At 40.9% G+C, this 16723-nt stretch overlaps 2 protein-coding genes across 13 annotated transcripts in view; one reads left to right on the plus strand and one right to left on the minus strand.

The window, feature by feature from the left end:
• Positions 1 to 3681, plus strand: part of ZNF711 (zinc finger protein 711) — an 89233-nt gene extending 85552 nt beyond the window's left edge. For 10 of the 12 annotated variants that reach the window (XM_031944871.1, XM_031944873.1, XM_031944876.1 and 7 more), the window contains one exon: positions 64 to 1250. In XM_031944871.1, coding sequence (XP_031800731.1) covers positions 64 to 1241 — 1178 coding nt within the window. In that variant the 3' untranslated portion in view covers positions 1242 to 1250. Of the gene's footprint in view, positions 1 to 63; positions 1251 to 2767; positions 3068 to 3437 lie in introns of those variants that run through there. The other 2 variants (XM_031944879.1, XM_031944881.1) reach the window with 2 other exon arrangements.
• A 588-nt stretch (positions 3682 to 4269) lies between these two features.
• The window catches only part of POF1B (POF1B actin binding protein), a 44629-nt gene continuing 32175 nt past the window's right edge, over positions 4270 to 16723 (minus strand). The window contains exons 7-18 of the mRNA XM_031944882.1: positions 16290 to 16472; positions 14346 to 14479; positions 12789 to 12816; positions 11263 to 11337; positions 10295 to 10387; positions 9183 to 9296; positions 8411 to 8563; positions 8042 to 8161; positions 7647 to 7775; positions 7255 to 7340; positions 6681 to 6798; positions 4270 to 5788 (exon numbers count right to left, since the gene is read on the minus strand). Of these exons, the coding sequence (XP_031800742.1) occupies positions 5783 to 5788; positions 6681 to 6798; positions 7255 to 7340; positions 7647 to 7775; positions 8042 to 8161; positions 8411 to 8563; positions 9183 to 9296; positions 10295 to 10387; positions 11263 to 11337; positions 12789 to 12816; positions 14346 to 14479; positions 16290 to 16472 (1239 nt within the window). The 3' untranslated portion in view covers positions 4270 to 5782. The remainder of the gene's footprint in view (positions 5789 to 6680; positions 6799 to 7254; positions 7341 to 7646; positions 7776 to 8041; positions 8162 to 8410; positions 8564 to 9182; positions 9297 to 10294; positions 10388 to 11262; positions 11338 to 12788; positions 12817 to 14345; positions 14480 to 16289; positions 16473 to 16723) is intronic.

Consider the following 16723-nt stretch of genomic DNA (forward strand, 5'->3'; position numbering starts at 1 on the left):
TGCAGTGCTACTTGCCTGAAGATCCTTTGTTGAATTGTTGTCACAACTTTGTTTTTAATTCAGCTATTATAATTGGTCCTGATGGGCAGCCCTTGACCGTATACCCTTGCTATATTTGTGGGAAGAAGTTTAAATCCAGAGGATTCTTGAAAAGACACATGAAGAATCATCCTGATCACATAATCAAGAAAAAATATCAGTGCACTGATTGTGATTTCACAACTAGTAAGAAAGTAAGTTTTCATAATCACTTAGAAAGCCATAAGCTCATGAATAAAGTCGATAAGAACCTTGAAATGACGGAATATACGAAAAGATACAAAGAAGCTAGTCCATTGAGTTCCAATAAGCTTATATTAAGAGATAAAGAACCTAAAATTTATAAATGTAAATATTGTGATTATGAGACTGCAGAACAAGGGCTGCTAAACAGACACATGCTTGCTGTTCACAGCAAAAGTTTTGCTCATGTTTGTGTTGAGTGTGGGAAGGGGTTCCGGCACCCCTCCGAGCTTAAGAAGCATATGAGGACCCATACAGGGGAAAAGCCATACCATTGTCACCATTGTATATTCCGCTGTGCCGATCAGTCAAATTTAAAAACTCACATGAAAGCCAAACATGGCACTGTTTTACCATATAAGTGTGAGCACTGTCCTCAAGCTTTCTCTGATGAAGCCGAGCTTCAACAGCACCTGGACTTATTCCAAGGACATAAAACTCACCAGTGCCCTCATTGTGATCATAAGAGTACCAATTCAAGTGACCTTAAGAGACATATCATTTCTGTCCATACTAAAGATTTCCCTCACAAATGTGAAGTGTGTGAAAAGGGCTTTCATCGTCCTTCTGAGCTAAAAAAACATGGTGAAAGTCATAAAAGTAAAAAAGTCCACCAGTGTAGACACTGTGACTTTAAAACATGCGACCCGTTTGTGCTCAGTGGCCATATCCTCTCTGTTCATACCCGAGACCCTCCTTTAAAATGTAAAAAGTGCAAGAGAGGATTTAGGCAGCAAGCTGAACTTAAGAAGCACATGAAGACCCATAGCGGAAGGAAAATTTATCAGTGTCAGTACTGTGAGTACAATACTACAGATGCCTCTGGCTTTAAGCGACATGTTATCTCCATACATACGAAAGACTATCCACACAGATGTGACTACTGCAAAAAGGGCTTCCGTAGGCCATCGGAAAAAAATCAGCATATAATGAGACACCATAAAGAGACCGTAATATAAAATGATATATATATATATATATATATATATATGGTCATGCAAAACATCTTTTCACATTAGCTATATTTCATATTTATCTTCTTACAACAATTCTGATGTCTCTTCCACATTGCCTATTCAATACACTCCATTGACTCCTTTTTAATCTTCAAGATCAAATATAAAATCCTTTTTGCTTTTAAGACCTGCTAGAACCTGCCCTTAATACCTTTCCAGTCTTCTTATACTTTATTCTGTTCTGTATATTCTGTGATGTAGTGACACTGGCCTCCTCATTGTTCTTCCTACACAGTATGAAATCATAACCTTACATTCTTTGTATTAAAAGTCTTAAAAAAAAAAAAAAGTATTAGGATTGACAGCGGTCTGATGGCCCCCAGTGTTGCTCACGATGGCTTGAGCGCCATACCATAGCCAGTGGTTAGGCAGCTTCCACAGAATGGTTACGGAAAGACTGCTGAATGTTTCTGTCTTAGTATTATATGCATTGTTAGGCAAGAGCAGAGAGGAGAGATGAAGAGAGAACTCATTGTGCTGTTTGGTTGATTACAAACATCACTCACCCCCATGGTGTTATGATGGGCAATCTGTAATGCTCTTTGAAAACGACCAAGCTTCACTTGTTATGCAATTTGGGGGGGAGGGGGGGGAAGGTGGAGGTAGAAAAGATGGCCATTGATCAGCGATCATTTAGTCTGAGTTTTTTCTGCAATATCTGGAATGGGTTTCCAGAAATGGTTGAAGTTTTGTTTGTCCAGTTTTAAAAAACATTTCATTCAGAAGCTTTTTAGGTTCATTCAGTACTTTTAAAAGCTGAATTTCAGAGCTGCTAACCTATTTTGTTATTAGGTAGGTTGTTTAAAAGCTAGCATTAAGTTAAGAGGTCAGGGGCAATATTCCATTGCTGAGAGTAAAGGCGGGGTGTATATAATTTCCCTTTTGCCTGATGCTACCATTGAATGTTCCAGATGGCACAGTTTGCAAAAATATATTTGCATCTACTACAGATTTGGAAGAAAATGGATGCAGCAGTAGTGTTGCAGTTCAGCACTATTTTTCCTTAATGTTTTAGGAGCTTCTTTAAAAGTTTAAAAAAAATGGTTCAAAGAACACAACTTTCTTAAATGACAGTAAATATTTAGACGTTCTCTAGGACAGTTTAGCAGATAAGATTATTCTAGTCCTACTTGACTAACATTAATTAAAAGGTGCAATTTTATGCCATTGTTGAAAATACCAATTTTATAATGTAAAGATGCATTTTCATTCTGAGGCAGTATTTATGCAGTATTTAACCACAATAATATGCTGCCAATAGAAATGACTCAAAAGATGGAACTTCGTATACATTTAAAATATGCATCCTTTAAAATGATGCTTTGTGTTAGCATGCTGCAAATCAAAATGGCAATTAATATAACAAGCTGATCTAGGGCTATTTAATGAATACATAAATGTTATGCATATAATGTGTATGTTTTTACTTTTTTTTTTTTTTTTTAAAGTTGCTTCATGTTTGCACACAGGTGTTGTCCACATGATTTAAAAAAATGGAAATTTTACTTCATTCCTATAGCGTGGCTTTGTAATTCAGACAACCTTCATCCTTTTGGTTTTGTTCCAGATGAGAATCGGTTCTTTGAGAATAACTTTTTTTTAATCTTTTTGAAATCTCAAAAGATTAAATTTGAAACAAACAAAAATGGGTTTTATGTGTCTGTAAATGATACACACGCTGTAACATAAAATTGTCACTGTTATGTGGGACTATTATTTCTAAATGTTATTGTAACGGGCATACAATAAAAAGTATCTCTTGCACTTGATGCTTTTATGGAGTCTTTCTTGATTAATTTCTGATGCCTGAAAAATGTTTGCTTTCAGTTTATTGGAATAATTCTTCCTTTAGGAAATGGCTTTGTTTATAATTACTCTTGAGTCAATTTTTTTTTTAAAAAGTCTTGTTTTCTAATTTTCTTGGTTTCAAAACAATGTAAATTGTCAATAATGTGGGTCACAGTCATCTCGCTAACTCTTGTTTCTACTGCTTAGTCATTGTGGCACCTGACTGGAAAACCAAAGGATCTAGAGCTCTGTGAACCGATTTTATGCTAACCAAATTTGGGGGGGAGGGGGAACGAGGAATTCAACTTTGTTCAAATAAGAATTTAGAAACCTAGTTCTCTGGTTTTACAGATGAGACCACAGGCTCATTGGGAATATTTTTTACCAAGTATCCAGACCTGAAGCACAGGCTAGATGACTTAATGTATTTGTCTAAAGGCAATATGATGTAGCAGGAAAAACCCCAACATTAGACTAGGAGACCGGGGTTCCCATCTTGGCTCTGTCCTTGCCATTCTGTGTGATCTGAGGGTAAGTGACTTGATCTTTGTGGACCTCCTCAACTTGGGGTGGGGGAATGAATCATGTCTTGAGGCCATCCAGAGAAAAAAATTCGGTTCCCCAGAGCTTTGCAGAGATTCGGGAGGGGGTGGTCCCAGTGGCGTGCGGGTGGATGGGTGGCACTGTGTGACTTGCTGATGAGTTTTCTTCCCAGAGATCCCTTTACATCATAATGTTTGTTTGCCTAAACATTGTATAGCTCAGCCTATTCTAGAATGAATATGAATTGCTTGCTTCTCTTTTAAAGGAAATGCTGGAAGCTAGGTAACTTCTCACGTTTCATTTTCTCTCTTATTCCAAGTAGATCGGCTATTTAAGAATAGTTCAGAGTCGAAGAACTTCAAAGTTTGTGTAGTTAACGTATGAAAGTTTTGGAATTAGGAGTCTGCAGCAATTGTCATCGAGAAGCATAAACCATTTCACTTTGCTGGTTATGTTTTGTCTGAGCAGAGGTACCAAATAGCCCCACGTTGGGGGGTAGTTTTCTTTTTTCCAAAGGTAAGTGTACTTGTGAATGTGGACTCGGAAGAGCATCGCCCCCAGGATGCACATTTTCTGTAAACTGACACCCCTACTTTCCTTTTAAGGGGCAGTATCTCAATAAAGACCATTCACACTGTACTTTTTTTTTCCCCATATGCCATTTTCCACTTTATTAAATTTGAAAGGTTAACAGATAATCAAATCCCATTTAATCCTGACACTATCTTTGCAATTTGCAGAGATTTAGCCTGTGAAGAGAAAAGGCCTCTTCAGCCAGATTTATTGCTCTTCATCACAAACTGAATTAAGAACCACAGACCTTTAAAATGGTAACACACATACCATGGAATTTCAGAAGGTGGGTCCACCTTAGACTGTCTCAGATTGGTTTGTTCTTTTGGGGGGGAGGGAGGCTGTTTTCTTAAATTTGCAGCAGCTGAAAGGCCTTGATTCTAATAGCAGCGACACTGTCTTGTGGCACCCACTCGGTGGGTATGGTGACACACCCTGGAACAGAGCAGCTACTCTCTTTCTTGTCTCAAGGTAAGGAAAATGACACGGGTTAGAATTTTCAAACACCGAGCTCACTTCATAGCATCTACTTTGCTTCGTTCTAAGGCTTTGATTATTCGTTACATAGAAGGATTACCTACAGGGCCTGTAACCTCTTGTGTACACCTAAACTTTTAGAAAGAAATCCAGAACGCTTCTCTCAAGAAAACCTGCTTTTGCTACAATTCCCAGTTTTATCAGATTTAAACTGAAGTGAAAACCATGACCCCAATAATATTTCCTTATAAACTGTGCACCACATTGACAATGTATGTAGCAAGACGGGATGAGAAGTGTGTGTTGCTTTTTCCAATCATCTGAAATATTTCTTGAACTGGAAAGTTAAATGCAGATATGCAAACAGTATAATTGATTTTTGCCAGAAATGGATGTTTTCGGGTGCACGAGTAAGTTGGGTATATAAAGCAGGAATAAGTTGCTGCTGCCGCGTCCATTTTTGTACAATGAAGTGAAGTTATCTATAAGCCAGGGAACTATCATAGCACAGTCACCGAATCGAGTTGACTCGCTTTTGAATCGCTTCTTGGAAAAGGGGACAGGGGTGTGGTATATCATTACTTGATTTCTTGAAGTTTTGTGAAATTACCTGACTAATTAAGGTCTTGAGAAGTCCCAGCCTTGTTCTTTCGTGAACTAAAGCAAACCATCACCTGAGTTGTCTTCAAGAGATACATATATAAAGGGAGGGAAAAAAAAATCCAAGCCCTAAAACATAGCTACTGATTAAATTGTATGCCCTCCACCTCTCTTAAATTGAAAAGTATTATCTGAAGTGAAGATGCATGCTCTTTATCATCTGGGGGAAAATGACAGAATAGAAAAAGTCCCTGTCCCAAAAAGTACCTTAGTCTAAGGAGAGCATGCTCTCGGTTTGTCTGCAGTAAAAACTTAGGCAAACCTTCCCTTTTCCCATTGTAAAGACATGAGGAAAAACTGCCATTTACAGAGCTTCTTATTTTCATTAGGCAGGTCAGGTGTGGTCATGGTTCGGAATGTGGAATGACCTTAGCTGCTTCCATTTTCCATCACGTGAGTAGTGGCACGGTCACCGGGTGAACTTTGGATGGCTGCCGCTAAATTCATGGCTGGGAAAAAACCAAACAAATGCAACGATTAGGACCAAAACGAAGCCCGTTGCCATAGTCCGCTAGTGACGGTACGGTTTTCTCCTATCGATCCTTTAATCAATCAGTGGTAGCATCTGTTAGGCAATTGGTGCCTTAATGGTTTGGACTGTGCTATTATTTAATATTGGGACTTGGATCAAAGGGAACTAGTCAGAAGGCAGGGATGGATCTGTAAGCTGTGGTGAGCTTTGTGGAGGGTTCTTCCTAAGGCATCACAGTCAAGACCACAAGACAGTCCTACTTGATGTCCTTGGTAACAGCTATGTTGCCATAGCTCTAATCTGCTAAGGAAGCCAAGCATGCTGCCTTGGAAGGGAGAGGGGCTAACAGCCTGGACATGGGAAAGGCAGGTGAGAAAGCACCTCATATAAAACAAAGTTGGTTAGAAACATGGCAGACTCCAGCTCTACGAGTATTTCTGAAACTTTGGTCAATGGTGATTTTCCCTGGAACGGGTTGGTTCTAGAGGAGCCAGAGGGTGATAGTCCTGAAAGCAGGACTCCAGTTCCAGAACAGCTTTACACTACATCATCTGGGGAAACAGAGCTACTGCTTGCTATGTAGAATATAGTTTTCACTGTGTCCAGTGGAGTGAGGTAAGTCCAATTGCTCATGATTCTTTTAGAATCCTAAAATTTGAGGTCTGTGGTAATTTTTATGTCACATTTGAGATAGCAAGACAAATTAAAGGGGTAGGGTGTAACAAAACTTCAGTTTCTCTCTCAGGAGAAAGAAGAAAATATTGTCCATATTTACATAGTAAATATCCAATTTGGAAAAATTTTCTTGCTGATGGAAAAACTTCCCCTGGCTGCTGCTTTGCTTTTTGTTCTAAGTGGAGAGAACTTACACTACTAGTCCATTTGTCTTCTGTCTTTTCGATGACAATGGTCTGGGTGTCGCTGCTTGGGGGGATGTATTCATAGTCGTCATAAAGAAGCCCCAGAATTGGATATTGGGTTCTGTATCTAGAGAAAGGAAGGCATTTTTACAAACCAACATTTTGTACTTTTTCTCTCTCTCTGACACACCTCGGCCTAGGCTTCCTTCCATTTTGACGGTTTTCTTGTTTGGCCTTCACACCCCTGAAACATCTTTAACTTGATGGGTACTACTACCATTTGCTAGCCCCAAATGTTTCCCCCCCCCCCAAACGATTCTGAGAGCATATTGCTGACCATTAGAGAAAGTGATGGGAATTTCCAAAGCCACTATTTCAAAGGAAATTAGAGTGTCATCTCACATGACTTAGATCTTTGCTGGACAGGAGGTGCTTCTATAAAGAGGGCCAGGAAAGATTAATGAAGTGAAGTGCTTTTTACTGTCATTCATTAACAGGGGGAAAAGGGGAGAATCATTAGACCTTGGTCAGGGAATAAGTTATTAGAACAGTCTGCTTGGGGTATATTAGGAAAAGGCCTTACTTTTTAGTGGTGGTGATAGTGGTCCTTCCAGCACCCAAGGTCTGATTATGGGATGAATATTTTTCTTGCCTCAATTTGGAGAGTTCCTTCCAAATAAAAGAGATTACGATCACATCTCCCATCACGTTCAGTGCCTTTGATAAGTATTTGAAGTGTTTACTCAGGAGCACTTAGGTAGGAATGATCTAAAAGAACGCTTTCAGAATTACTATCTGATTAAACCATCACGAAAGATTACATGTGCCTCCATTTGAAGTTTTAACTTTTTCTCATTTCAAATTGCTTATTAACCCTTGGAATCTAGGTCAAAAGCTTGGCATTCAGGTACCTGAACTCCCCCTCCTTCCAAAGTTGTATTTAGAGGAAGTATTTCTGTTAAGATGGCTTCTTACCTCTGACTGTCTCTTTATAAGGCAATCCTTCTCTTCCAGCAAACTTGTCAGTTCATGAAGCTTAAGCTGGTAGTCACTGCAACTTCCTTCCTTTCTAGAAACATCCTTTTGGAACTGGTTCAGTTGTGCCTAAAATTAAAAAAAAAAATCCAACAGGATAGCGTGAGCCCTCCAGCAGTGTGCCCAGACACATGCTTTCTTGAAGCGGCGATCCCTCTTCAGAGGCTGTGAAACCGGTGCCAGAAATTCATTATCCTCTGGCCCCATGTTATTGAGTCGTGGCGTCTGGCTAGGAGCCAAGACCCAGAGGGCATCCAATGAGGTATTCCATGTAGACTACAGAATGAAAGGACTCCCACTAGTCTGTCCTTTCCACAGCTACCCTTTGAACATACCCTCAGCTTGCAGATTTCTCGATCCTTGTCCATTCTCAAGTTTTTCACCATTTCCATATAATGGCTTCCAATCTCGTCCATTTTAGCCTGCAGCGCGGGGCCGGTACAGGTCTCAGATACCTACGTAGGACAGAATTGCTCCCCTTAGCATTTTACTTAATAGCAATTCATTTCTATAACTGTTGTTTATATCTATAAAGTACTTTGTATCTAACCCTTTGAGGACGGCCTCATTCCTGGCCTATTTGACAAATGAGGAAAGCGAGGTTCTGATGGGAAGCGTCTGTGTCAGTGTTGGGAAACGGACCGCCCGACAAGGCCGATAGAGGGTGTACCTTCTCTACCCCTGCAACAGCAGACTGAATATACCTGTAGTCGAAGGTTTTTATTCTCTTGTTCCAGATTTCTTTTACAGTATTCTAATTCCTTTAGTCTGTATTCCATATCCGACTGGCCGTGGCGGAGAGAGAGAATGGTTTCCTCCAAAGTCCGACATTTTGAGTTAGAGTCCTGTAGTCCTTGCTGTAAGGAAAAACCAAATTCGTGAGACAAAGCTACTGCAACTATTTGGATCTTCTTATTCTATCAATCGATGACTCGGAGTTAACCCATTTAAATGTTTTGCTACTGCCAGTTTTGGTGTCTTTCACCGTTCTTGCTACTCAACAGTAGTTTCTCCAATAAGAGTGCTGGATAGGAGTACTGACAAAATAGAGCAACAGCTCCTTCGTGATGGAGTGGTTCTCTAAGATGAATTTTTTTCACAAGAGAAATCTCCAGTACTTGTCCATTTAGTCATGGCATTTGAAGATGATGTAAATATTTGTAAAGCGTTATCTTTACATCAATCAGGGAAAGAAGGTGCTATTATTACCCCATTTTACCAAGAAGGAAATGGAATCAGATAGGTTAAATATTGACTTGTGCTTTTTTGTTTTTGTATCATCTGGAATTCAGTTATTGATGATGTACTGTCTAATTACATAGTTCATTAAGGGCTGCTGGGATTTGATTTCCCCCAGTAGCTTCCATTCCCTGCAAATAATTTAGTCTCCATGACAAGTCATTTCCAGATTTCAACTTTGTACCCAGTGACTTGATCTCAAAAAAGGTTTTCTTCTCAGCAGAAGCCTTGGCCCACCTGCTGCTGGCGGTTATTGGCTCTCACTGATGCCAGGAGTGCTTCGTACTCCTTTATCTGAGTCTCTTTGAATGCCAGGTCTTTCTCAAGTCTTAATTTGTCATTTTCCAGGGACTGTGGGAATAAGAGATAAAACTTTAAAGATTTCTCAAAGAGTAATTATTCAATTGTACTTGACCTCCATTTGTTAAAGATCCTGAATGTGAAAGCATTTAGAGCTTACAAAACTTGCATCTCTCACAAGTTCACTACCAAAAGAAAATATCTCAGAGGTTTCCCTGAACTGACACTTGGAAAGGTGTCACCTTTATGATTCCCCTCCACAATGATGCCCTAAGTCTTCTGGAAATTACTGGTTAGAGAAAAGGCATTTTAGGAAGCAATTTGTTAATTACTAAAGGACTTCCAAATGATAATAAAAAGAAGAGTTCTAGGGACTAGATGTGGGGGGGAGAGAATATGCCCATGTAGAAATACATAAAGCAAAAGATGGACATGGTGGATTAGGAAAGACCCTAGTGGTGTGAGGGTGAGAGAGATGGTGTTTGACTTTTATCTTGGAAGGGACAGAGGAGGAGGAGGAAGAGACACAGAGATTAGTTGGGAAGACATGAGGGACAGCTACAACGCCGGAGAACCACATACACAAAGATCCCTTAACAGGCAGGAGTGCTGGGCTGAATCACCTTTAGTCTCCAGGATTCAAAAAGCTGATTTTACAAGGGGAGGGACCATTAGCATTTTGTCTGTTTGGTGGACCTTCCATCTCAATATGCCTCAGCCCAGGCCAGCAACTGCCCTTGGGGTCAGAGCCTGGGAAGATTGTTTTTAAAGTAACTGATAATGTCATTCTTTTGGACATCTGATAATGGTCAAATATGAAAAAGCATTGTGGGGAAAAGTGATTCCACGGGTTCTCTTTGCACCTCTGCCCCCCCCCCCCCCCCCCCAGGACCAGAAGCAACGGGGAGAAGTTGCAGGAGGAAAAACTTTCCTCCAAATAAGATCTGGAGCAGAGATGGAATGGGCCATCACTTAGAGCCCAATAGGGACGGTGGGTTTTTTATTTATGTAAACATGGGCTAGGGAGGTAATAAGAAAACCATTCCTACCGCCAAGTCATTTTGGAGATGACCAAGTTCTTCCCGTATATTGCTGAAGGTGGACAGCACCAGCCGCAGAGACTTGTTGGAGATCTCTCTCATCTGGAAAAGAAGAAGGTATTTCATTTTCAGACCTGTCTCCCTCCCCCAATCTCCAGGGGCTTTCTTTCCTTGCCAAATAAATGTTGGTCACAATTAATTTCCTTTATGGAAAGGGGGCAGGGGTCATTCTGAGCCATCTGCCATTCTCAGGCAAAGAACCTCTGCTTTTCTTTCTTTGGAAGCAAATTACCGTTACTTGGATTGTTTCTTTATCAAACTATTGCATCTTACTTTTCTGGGGTTGAACGTTTGCATTTCATTTTTCTCTGCAATTGCACTTGTCAGAAAGCCTCTCCACCAGAACAAATGGGCCGACTCTAAATTGTAGTCCGAGTTGCCTGCGGCCCCGAAAGGGGAAGCGATTCACTGAGGTTACAGAGCCAGGCTAAGTAAGAAAGGTAAGTTTGAACCCAGAGCCTCCCGACGTGAGGGTAGCAGCCCTGTTCACTAGTCCACCCTAGAAGTGAGAAAATAGCACCAGGTTTAAGTCCGACTTGATTATAAATAGCATAGTTTCCCATTTCAAAGGAGGAGAGATTGTCCCTTTGGTATTTCAAACTCATTTATTTTAAAAAAGAGAAGGTCAGTGGTTTTGGAGCCAGGAACAGCAACCTAGGGGAAGAGGCCTGCCCAAGCATGAGGGAATGCAAGTTCTGGAAACTTCAGAATCCAACCAGAGGAGCCACAGCCTCCACCTCCATGGTGGGCTCACTGGACGTCATCTTAGAGACTCTGAGTTCCTGGTCCCAAGGAGTCAGGAAACACAGTAGGTCCAAGATGCACAATCGGCACTAGAGCAAGGAGAATCTAGCGGCCACTGCTAGGGACTGACCACACTTTTTGCTAGAGTAGCTGATTTCCCCGATTCAGCATACCTGCAGGATGTAGCGGATTTGCTGTTTTGTGAACTCTGAGAGCCCTTTAGGAATCAAGGCTTCTATGTCTTCTGACTGTAAAGGAAAGAAAAAACTACACTTAGTATTTTACTACTAATGTTATTTTTATTTTCATTCACCTGCAACTTAGCATTTCCCTCAATTATTTAAAAAACCTAATTCTGGGAAGGGTTTGAGTCCACATACTTCACCAAGGGGTCCAGGACACACAAAAAGGTTAAGCCCTGATCTAATCTTAGTTCTGGTTGTTTTCCTTCCCAGTTTAAGTCTGAAAGAGGTTGTAAAACCTCCTATGCAATCTAACAGACAAGTACTTCGAAATGAAGGAAATTTAAACTGGGAAGGAAGACAAAGTGGATGTTTAGTCATTTGGCACCTACTGGCTGAGGGTCCACAGGTACAGTCCTGCTAAATCTCTGAAAAGACTGATCTGAGGATGAAAGGATGCGATGCCATCCCATGCCTTCAACAAGTACATGCTTTCACTGGCTGCTGAATAAAACTGGGTCTTTTCCAAAAGAATGGAAAGCCTGGGGAAATTGGACAAGTCATAGAACCGCTGCCAGTGTGCTAAACAGATCTCAGAGGTAGTAAGGCCTCTTAGCTAGCGCTCCCAACTTTACAAAGCTCTTTCTTCTTCACAAACAACCTTGTGGGCTAAGGTTTATGCCCACTTGGCATTTGGAGAACTCGGGTTACTGGTATGACTCACGGTTGCACAGATTTTTGAGTCAGAATTGAAATCCCAGGCCTGCCAAGGCTGGCTCTACCACACTGCCTCAGTCCTCATTTTTAGGTAATTTAAGAATTAATGAATAAAAGTAATTAAAATATCTTACTTCGGTTTAGAAACAGATGGGGATTTAGACAAAAAAAGCCATTATATTTTCTATCACGTTAAAATCAACATTCCTTCATCATTTCTGCCACTCAAGATGATCATTAACAATATTTGCACTGGGGAAAATTCACTCACTACGAAGTTTACTCAGAGCTCTATGTGATTTGGGGATGACAGTGTTGCAGATCCTTCCCGTTAAAATGGCACTTGCCATTTCTTTAGTTGCTAATAACTTAAGATTGCAATTTCTTACAGCAGATGCTCTGAGGTAATGAAATTCTGGATGCTGAACTGATAGGGCCTAACTGGCTATACGTGACATTCAGTCAGAAAGAACAGCTGTTAAAATGTTTTAGATTTTCAGCAAATGTTGATTAGAAGCAGTACACAGTAATCAATGCTTAGACTGCTTTTTCTAGACAGAATGGCCATTATGAACTCACACCCTTAAAGATTCTCTAGAGCAGGGGTCCTCAGACTGGGAGGGCCGGACTGTAGTAAAAACAAAACCTTTGTTTTGTGGGCCTTTAAATAAAGAAACTTCCTAGCCCTGGGTGAAGGGGATAATAGGCCTCAGCTGCTGCATCTGGCCTTAGTTTGAGGACCCCTGCTCTAGAACTAGTATAGATTGTATAAGTACTGCTCAATAGACATGTTTCCTTACCTCATCTGTGCAGTCAAGGTCCCGTTTACTGCAACATTGAAGAGAAATTGGATTAGTCAGTACAAAGTTCTTATTGTTAGTTAGCATTACAGCTTGATTTCAGTGTCCATCTCCTCATAGAAGGAACCAAATAGTTAACCAAGCACAAGCTTTGTCCTGGCTCTGGCTCACAAATAGTGGAGCTGGAGAACACATCATGTTTAATAATAGTTCAAGGTCCAAACTCACCTTGTTAAAGGCTAGCCATGTGCTTGCTTTCCCCTCTTCTGAGGTAGGTGAATCGAGCTAGGGCATCTGCCTGAGCCAGCCCTGCCACAGTGACTCAGTCACCAAAGACATCTTGACAAAGGTAGTCTCACGTGTTGTTGAACTTTGTAGTTCCATCAGAGAATGGGGAGAAGAATCACAAACTTCTCTCTGTCCTCACTCCTGAAAGTGTTCTCCCTAAGCTAGTCCCCACCAGGGATATTAAATAAACCCTGTTCTCAGAATATAGTAAGTTCAAGGCAAAAGCTAAAGCGTGACCTCACAAGTATTTGCAGTCCTTTAGTGAGGAGTAGTCTCACGCTGACACGTTAGTGCTGGCATTTAAAAGATCAAGAGGGAACCCTGCAGGGCCAGCCTTAAAGCATGCCTGGAAAGTGTGTGCAGGGTCATCTCTGAGCAAAACTACTCCAATTAGGAGCTAGTACCCATCACCTACTTCACTACCTTTGCTTGTTGTTTGTAGAATCTGTGGAAATCTCTAGTTGCCAAAGACCCAGTGGTGCAGACTTCTCTGCAAGACCTAAAAAGAGCTCCAAAGAAGTACAGGAGATGCTCATGGGCTCGCTGTATCTCCAGCTCTGTGACCCCACTACTATGTGACTGGCACATAAGAGGTAGGCAGTATATGTTGTACCAGATATTAGTGTCACCCAGTGGTTTTATGAACAACAAGAAATCTCCACAACTACCTATAAAACCCACTGCTCCTTATCTTCCTTCCACATAATCTCTGTCTAATTCCGCAGCCCCCTTCAAGTGTCACAGTCATCTAGCCTTACCTTCAAGACTTCCAGTAAGAGAGAACCTCTTGCTTCAGAAAGCTTTTTAGTCTGCTTCAGGATAGCTGTAAGGGGGAGGAAGTCTTCCAAGGTACCATTAACTTCCTCCTATTAGCCTGTCCTGCCTTCTGAAGCCAAAAAGGACCCACTGTGGGGCTGCCTTTGTCCTAATACTTGCATCTAGATTAGATAATGCTAATTCTTTGTGCTCAGATGTGTTGCTCCAACTAGAAAACAGTTTTCCAACTGTGATTTGACCAGGGAACACTCCATCAGGAATATCATTTTATTCCTGGAGGTTCTATGCCTTGTAATAGCTGGCAAATCATTTACAGAGGCCCAGGGAAAGGAAATGACTTGCCCAATGGATCACACAGGTAGAATCAAATGCAGGTCCCCTATGACTCATATCCGCGGCTGACCTTCATAGATAGTGGGAGATAGCCCTATTCCTGCAACATCACAGTATCCAATGGGATAAGTAGGCTTAGACATGACACATTTATAGTACCTTCCTCCTATTTTTTGCAAATGCTCCAGTAAGCACTGATAGAGGTCCGTGTTCTTGCGGCTCAAGTCAGCAAGCAGTTCACCAAAATACTTGGGGTCCAGTTTTTCAGGGCCATCCTCCTGAACAATAGTCACCTGAGGAAAAAAACGAAACATTGTAGAGATTGGCTTCTCCCCAATGGTATTTTACTTTTCCAAATACATGAAAAGAGAGTTCTCAACAGTTTTGTAAAACTTCATGGTTTGAAATTCCAAGACAACAGTGTGCCACTAAAGATGTGCATACAAAATCAGAGTGAGTTCTTAAATTCTAGAATGAATGATTGCAAATGGACAGACTTCTACCCTTGGTGTAGACAAGCTGGAGTTAAATCTTGAGGGATTTACAGAAGCCAAGAAGACAGCCTTCTAGGTCAGGCAAATTCAGAGGACAAACCCTACTTTTTGATTCATCATTTTCTTCTGCTCAAGGAAGAAGAAAAGCAAAGTATGAATGAGTTAAAAACAATTACATCACAAAGAGAGTATATTATAAAAGGACCTGAATTCACCAGGGTTCGGCAGAAGAATCCACATCTTCTCATTCTAAAAGGTGGACACACCGAGATTGTACAAAAGAAAGACAGTAGGTGGACTAAGACGTGCTGCCTGACCTACCTTCCAAAGATGAGCCAGTGAACTGGAAAACAACTTTGGTCTTATTAGCGCCCTGAAGCACTGACCTGATGAACTAAGTGGTTTAAGTGAGAAGATGTTTCATACCTATTTGGGGTTAGGGTTTAAATATCCAGTATTTAAAATAGTGGTTTTAAAGTCTCTCCTTTAAGTAACTTGGCACAAATTCTTCATGGCCTGCTCTGGAGAAAATGGACAAGTTACTTCAAGTCAACAAATAGTTTTCAAGGGCCAACTTGGTAAGCACAAGGACATGATATTGTGAGTCTAAGTTAAGTTAAACAAGGTGATGGTACAGAATGGGGGGGAAAAAGTGAGAGAAGAATGTTGTGATTCTGTGAATGAAGCAGCTCACTACATAGATGGTTTTGCTTATATTTAGTGCCTCCGGTCATTCTAAAGCGCATTCACAGCCTCCGTACTCCAGGATTGCTTATTTATTGACTAACCATCCCAAGAAAAACACTTTAGGTACACTTTCCTAACGAAGCTGTGGCCAAAGGACATGGTGTCACTTGTCCTACTTTTCAACACAAAAAGTAACATGATTTGTCCAATTCCACATCCTGTTGAGACCATCACAGCAAGTGGGCTCATGCGTGTAGCTCCTTAGACAATGAAAACGAATACTAAACATGGAGATATTGTCTTGACACTCTGGGACACCCAACTTCAAAGTACCCCCTTCGAAACTATTGTCGTCTTTAAGGCTTACTGCAACATCTGGTACTCTGATGTCCTGAGCTTGCAAAGGTTAGGCCAGTAAGATCTTAGTTCCAGTATAAGAATATCTTAACACTTGCCAAGAAATGTGTGTCCATATTTTAGATACTAGTACATTATTATATGTATACAAATATGTATGTTCTCTAAGATCTTGAAAGACATCTCAATAGCCAACACATATCAGAGCTACTAAAAGTTTACGGACTAACTCGGGTGCAATTGAAAGTGAAAAAACATTAAAGAATGAGTAGTGCAGGGATTGCTCAGGAGAACATCTCAAGTAGCACTTGCCGGATCTTCTCTCGTTTCCAATCTCATCTCATGTGCCACATAATGGAGCAGAGGAGTAGACGTCGGAAGCACGTTACCTGGCTAGAGCATAACAAGGTTCCATTTTGTATTCTCTCTGACTTTCAGTTGCACCCAAGTCTGGTCATATTTTTCTACTGAAGCCTGTGAGATCATGCGAAGGGTGACTAATCAGCAAGCTTATGCTTTGTATGTGAGAGATCAAAGGGTGACATTTTAGCCCTATTCATCTTACCTGCTCGTGTGTTTGGTGTGATCCACCGTAGCACAGTTCATTGCCAGTGTTCATAGCCATTGAATTACTTCCCGTGATGACTTGGGTTTGCTGGGTAGAATGGGATGGCGGGCAGAGCTGAGTCTGAATAATCTGGGGCTGCTGCACGACGTGATGTTGACACTGAATCTGAGGGTAGCATTCCTAAGGCACACCCCAAAATCACCACAGAGAAAAAATAGGACTAAATCACAATGAATCCCCACAAGCCTCTCATTCTCTCTCTCCACACACGAAAAGAACCACCCAGATTTGTATATTTTAATCAAATGACACAATATTTTCAAACTACAGAGAAGCCATACTGCATCAGAATGGTGAGGGAATTTGGCATTCACTAAACTGAATATCCTACTTACATAAGAGTTAGCAGCTGTATATATATATATATGTAT

This window comes from Sarcophilus harrisii, chromosome X (genome assembly GCF_902635505.1).
Source record: "Sarcophilus harrisii chromosome X, mSarHar1.11, whole genome shotgun sequence".
NCBI lineage: Eukaryota > Metazoa > Chordata > Mammalia > Dasyuromorphia > Dasyuridae > Sarcophilus > Sarcophilus harrisii.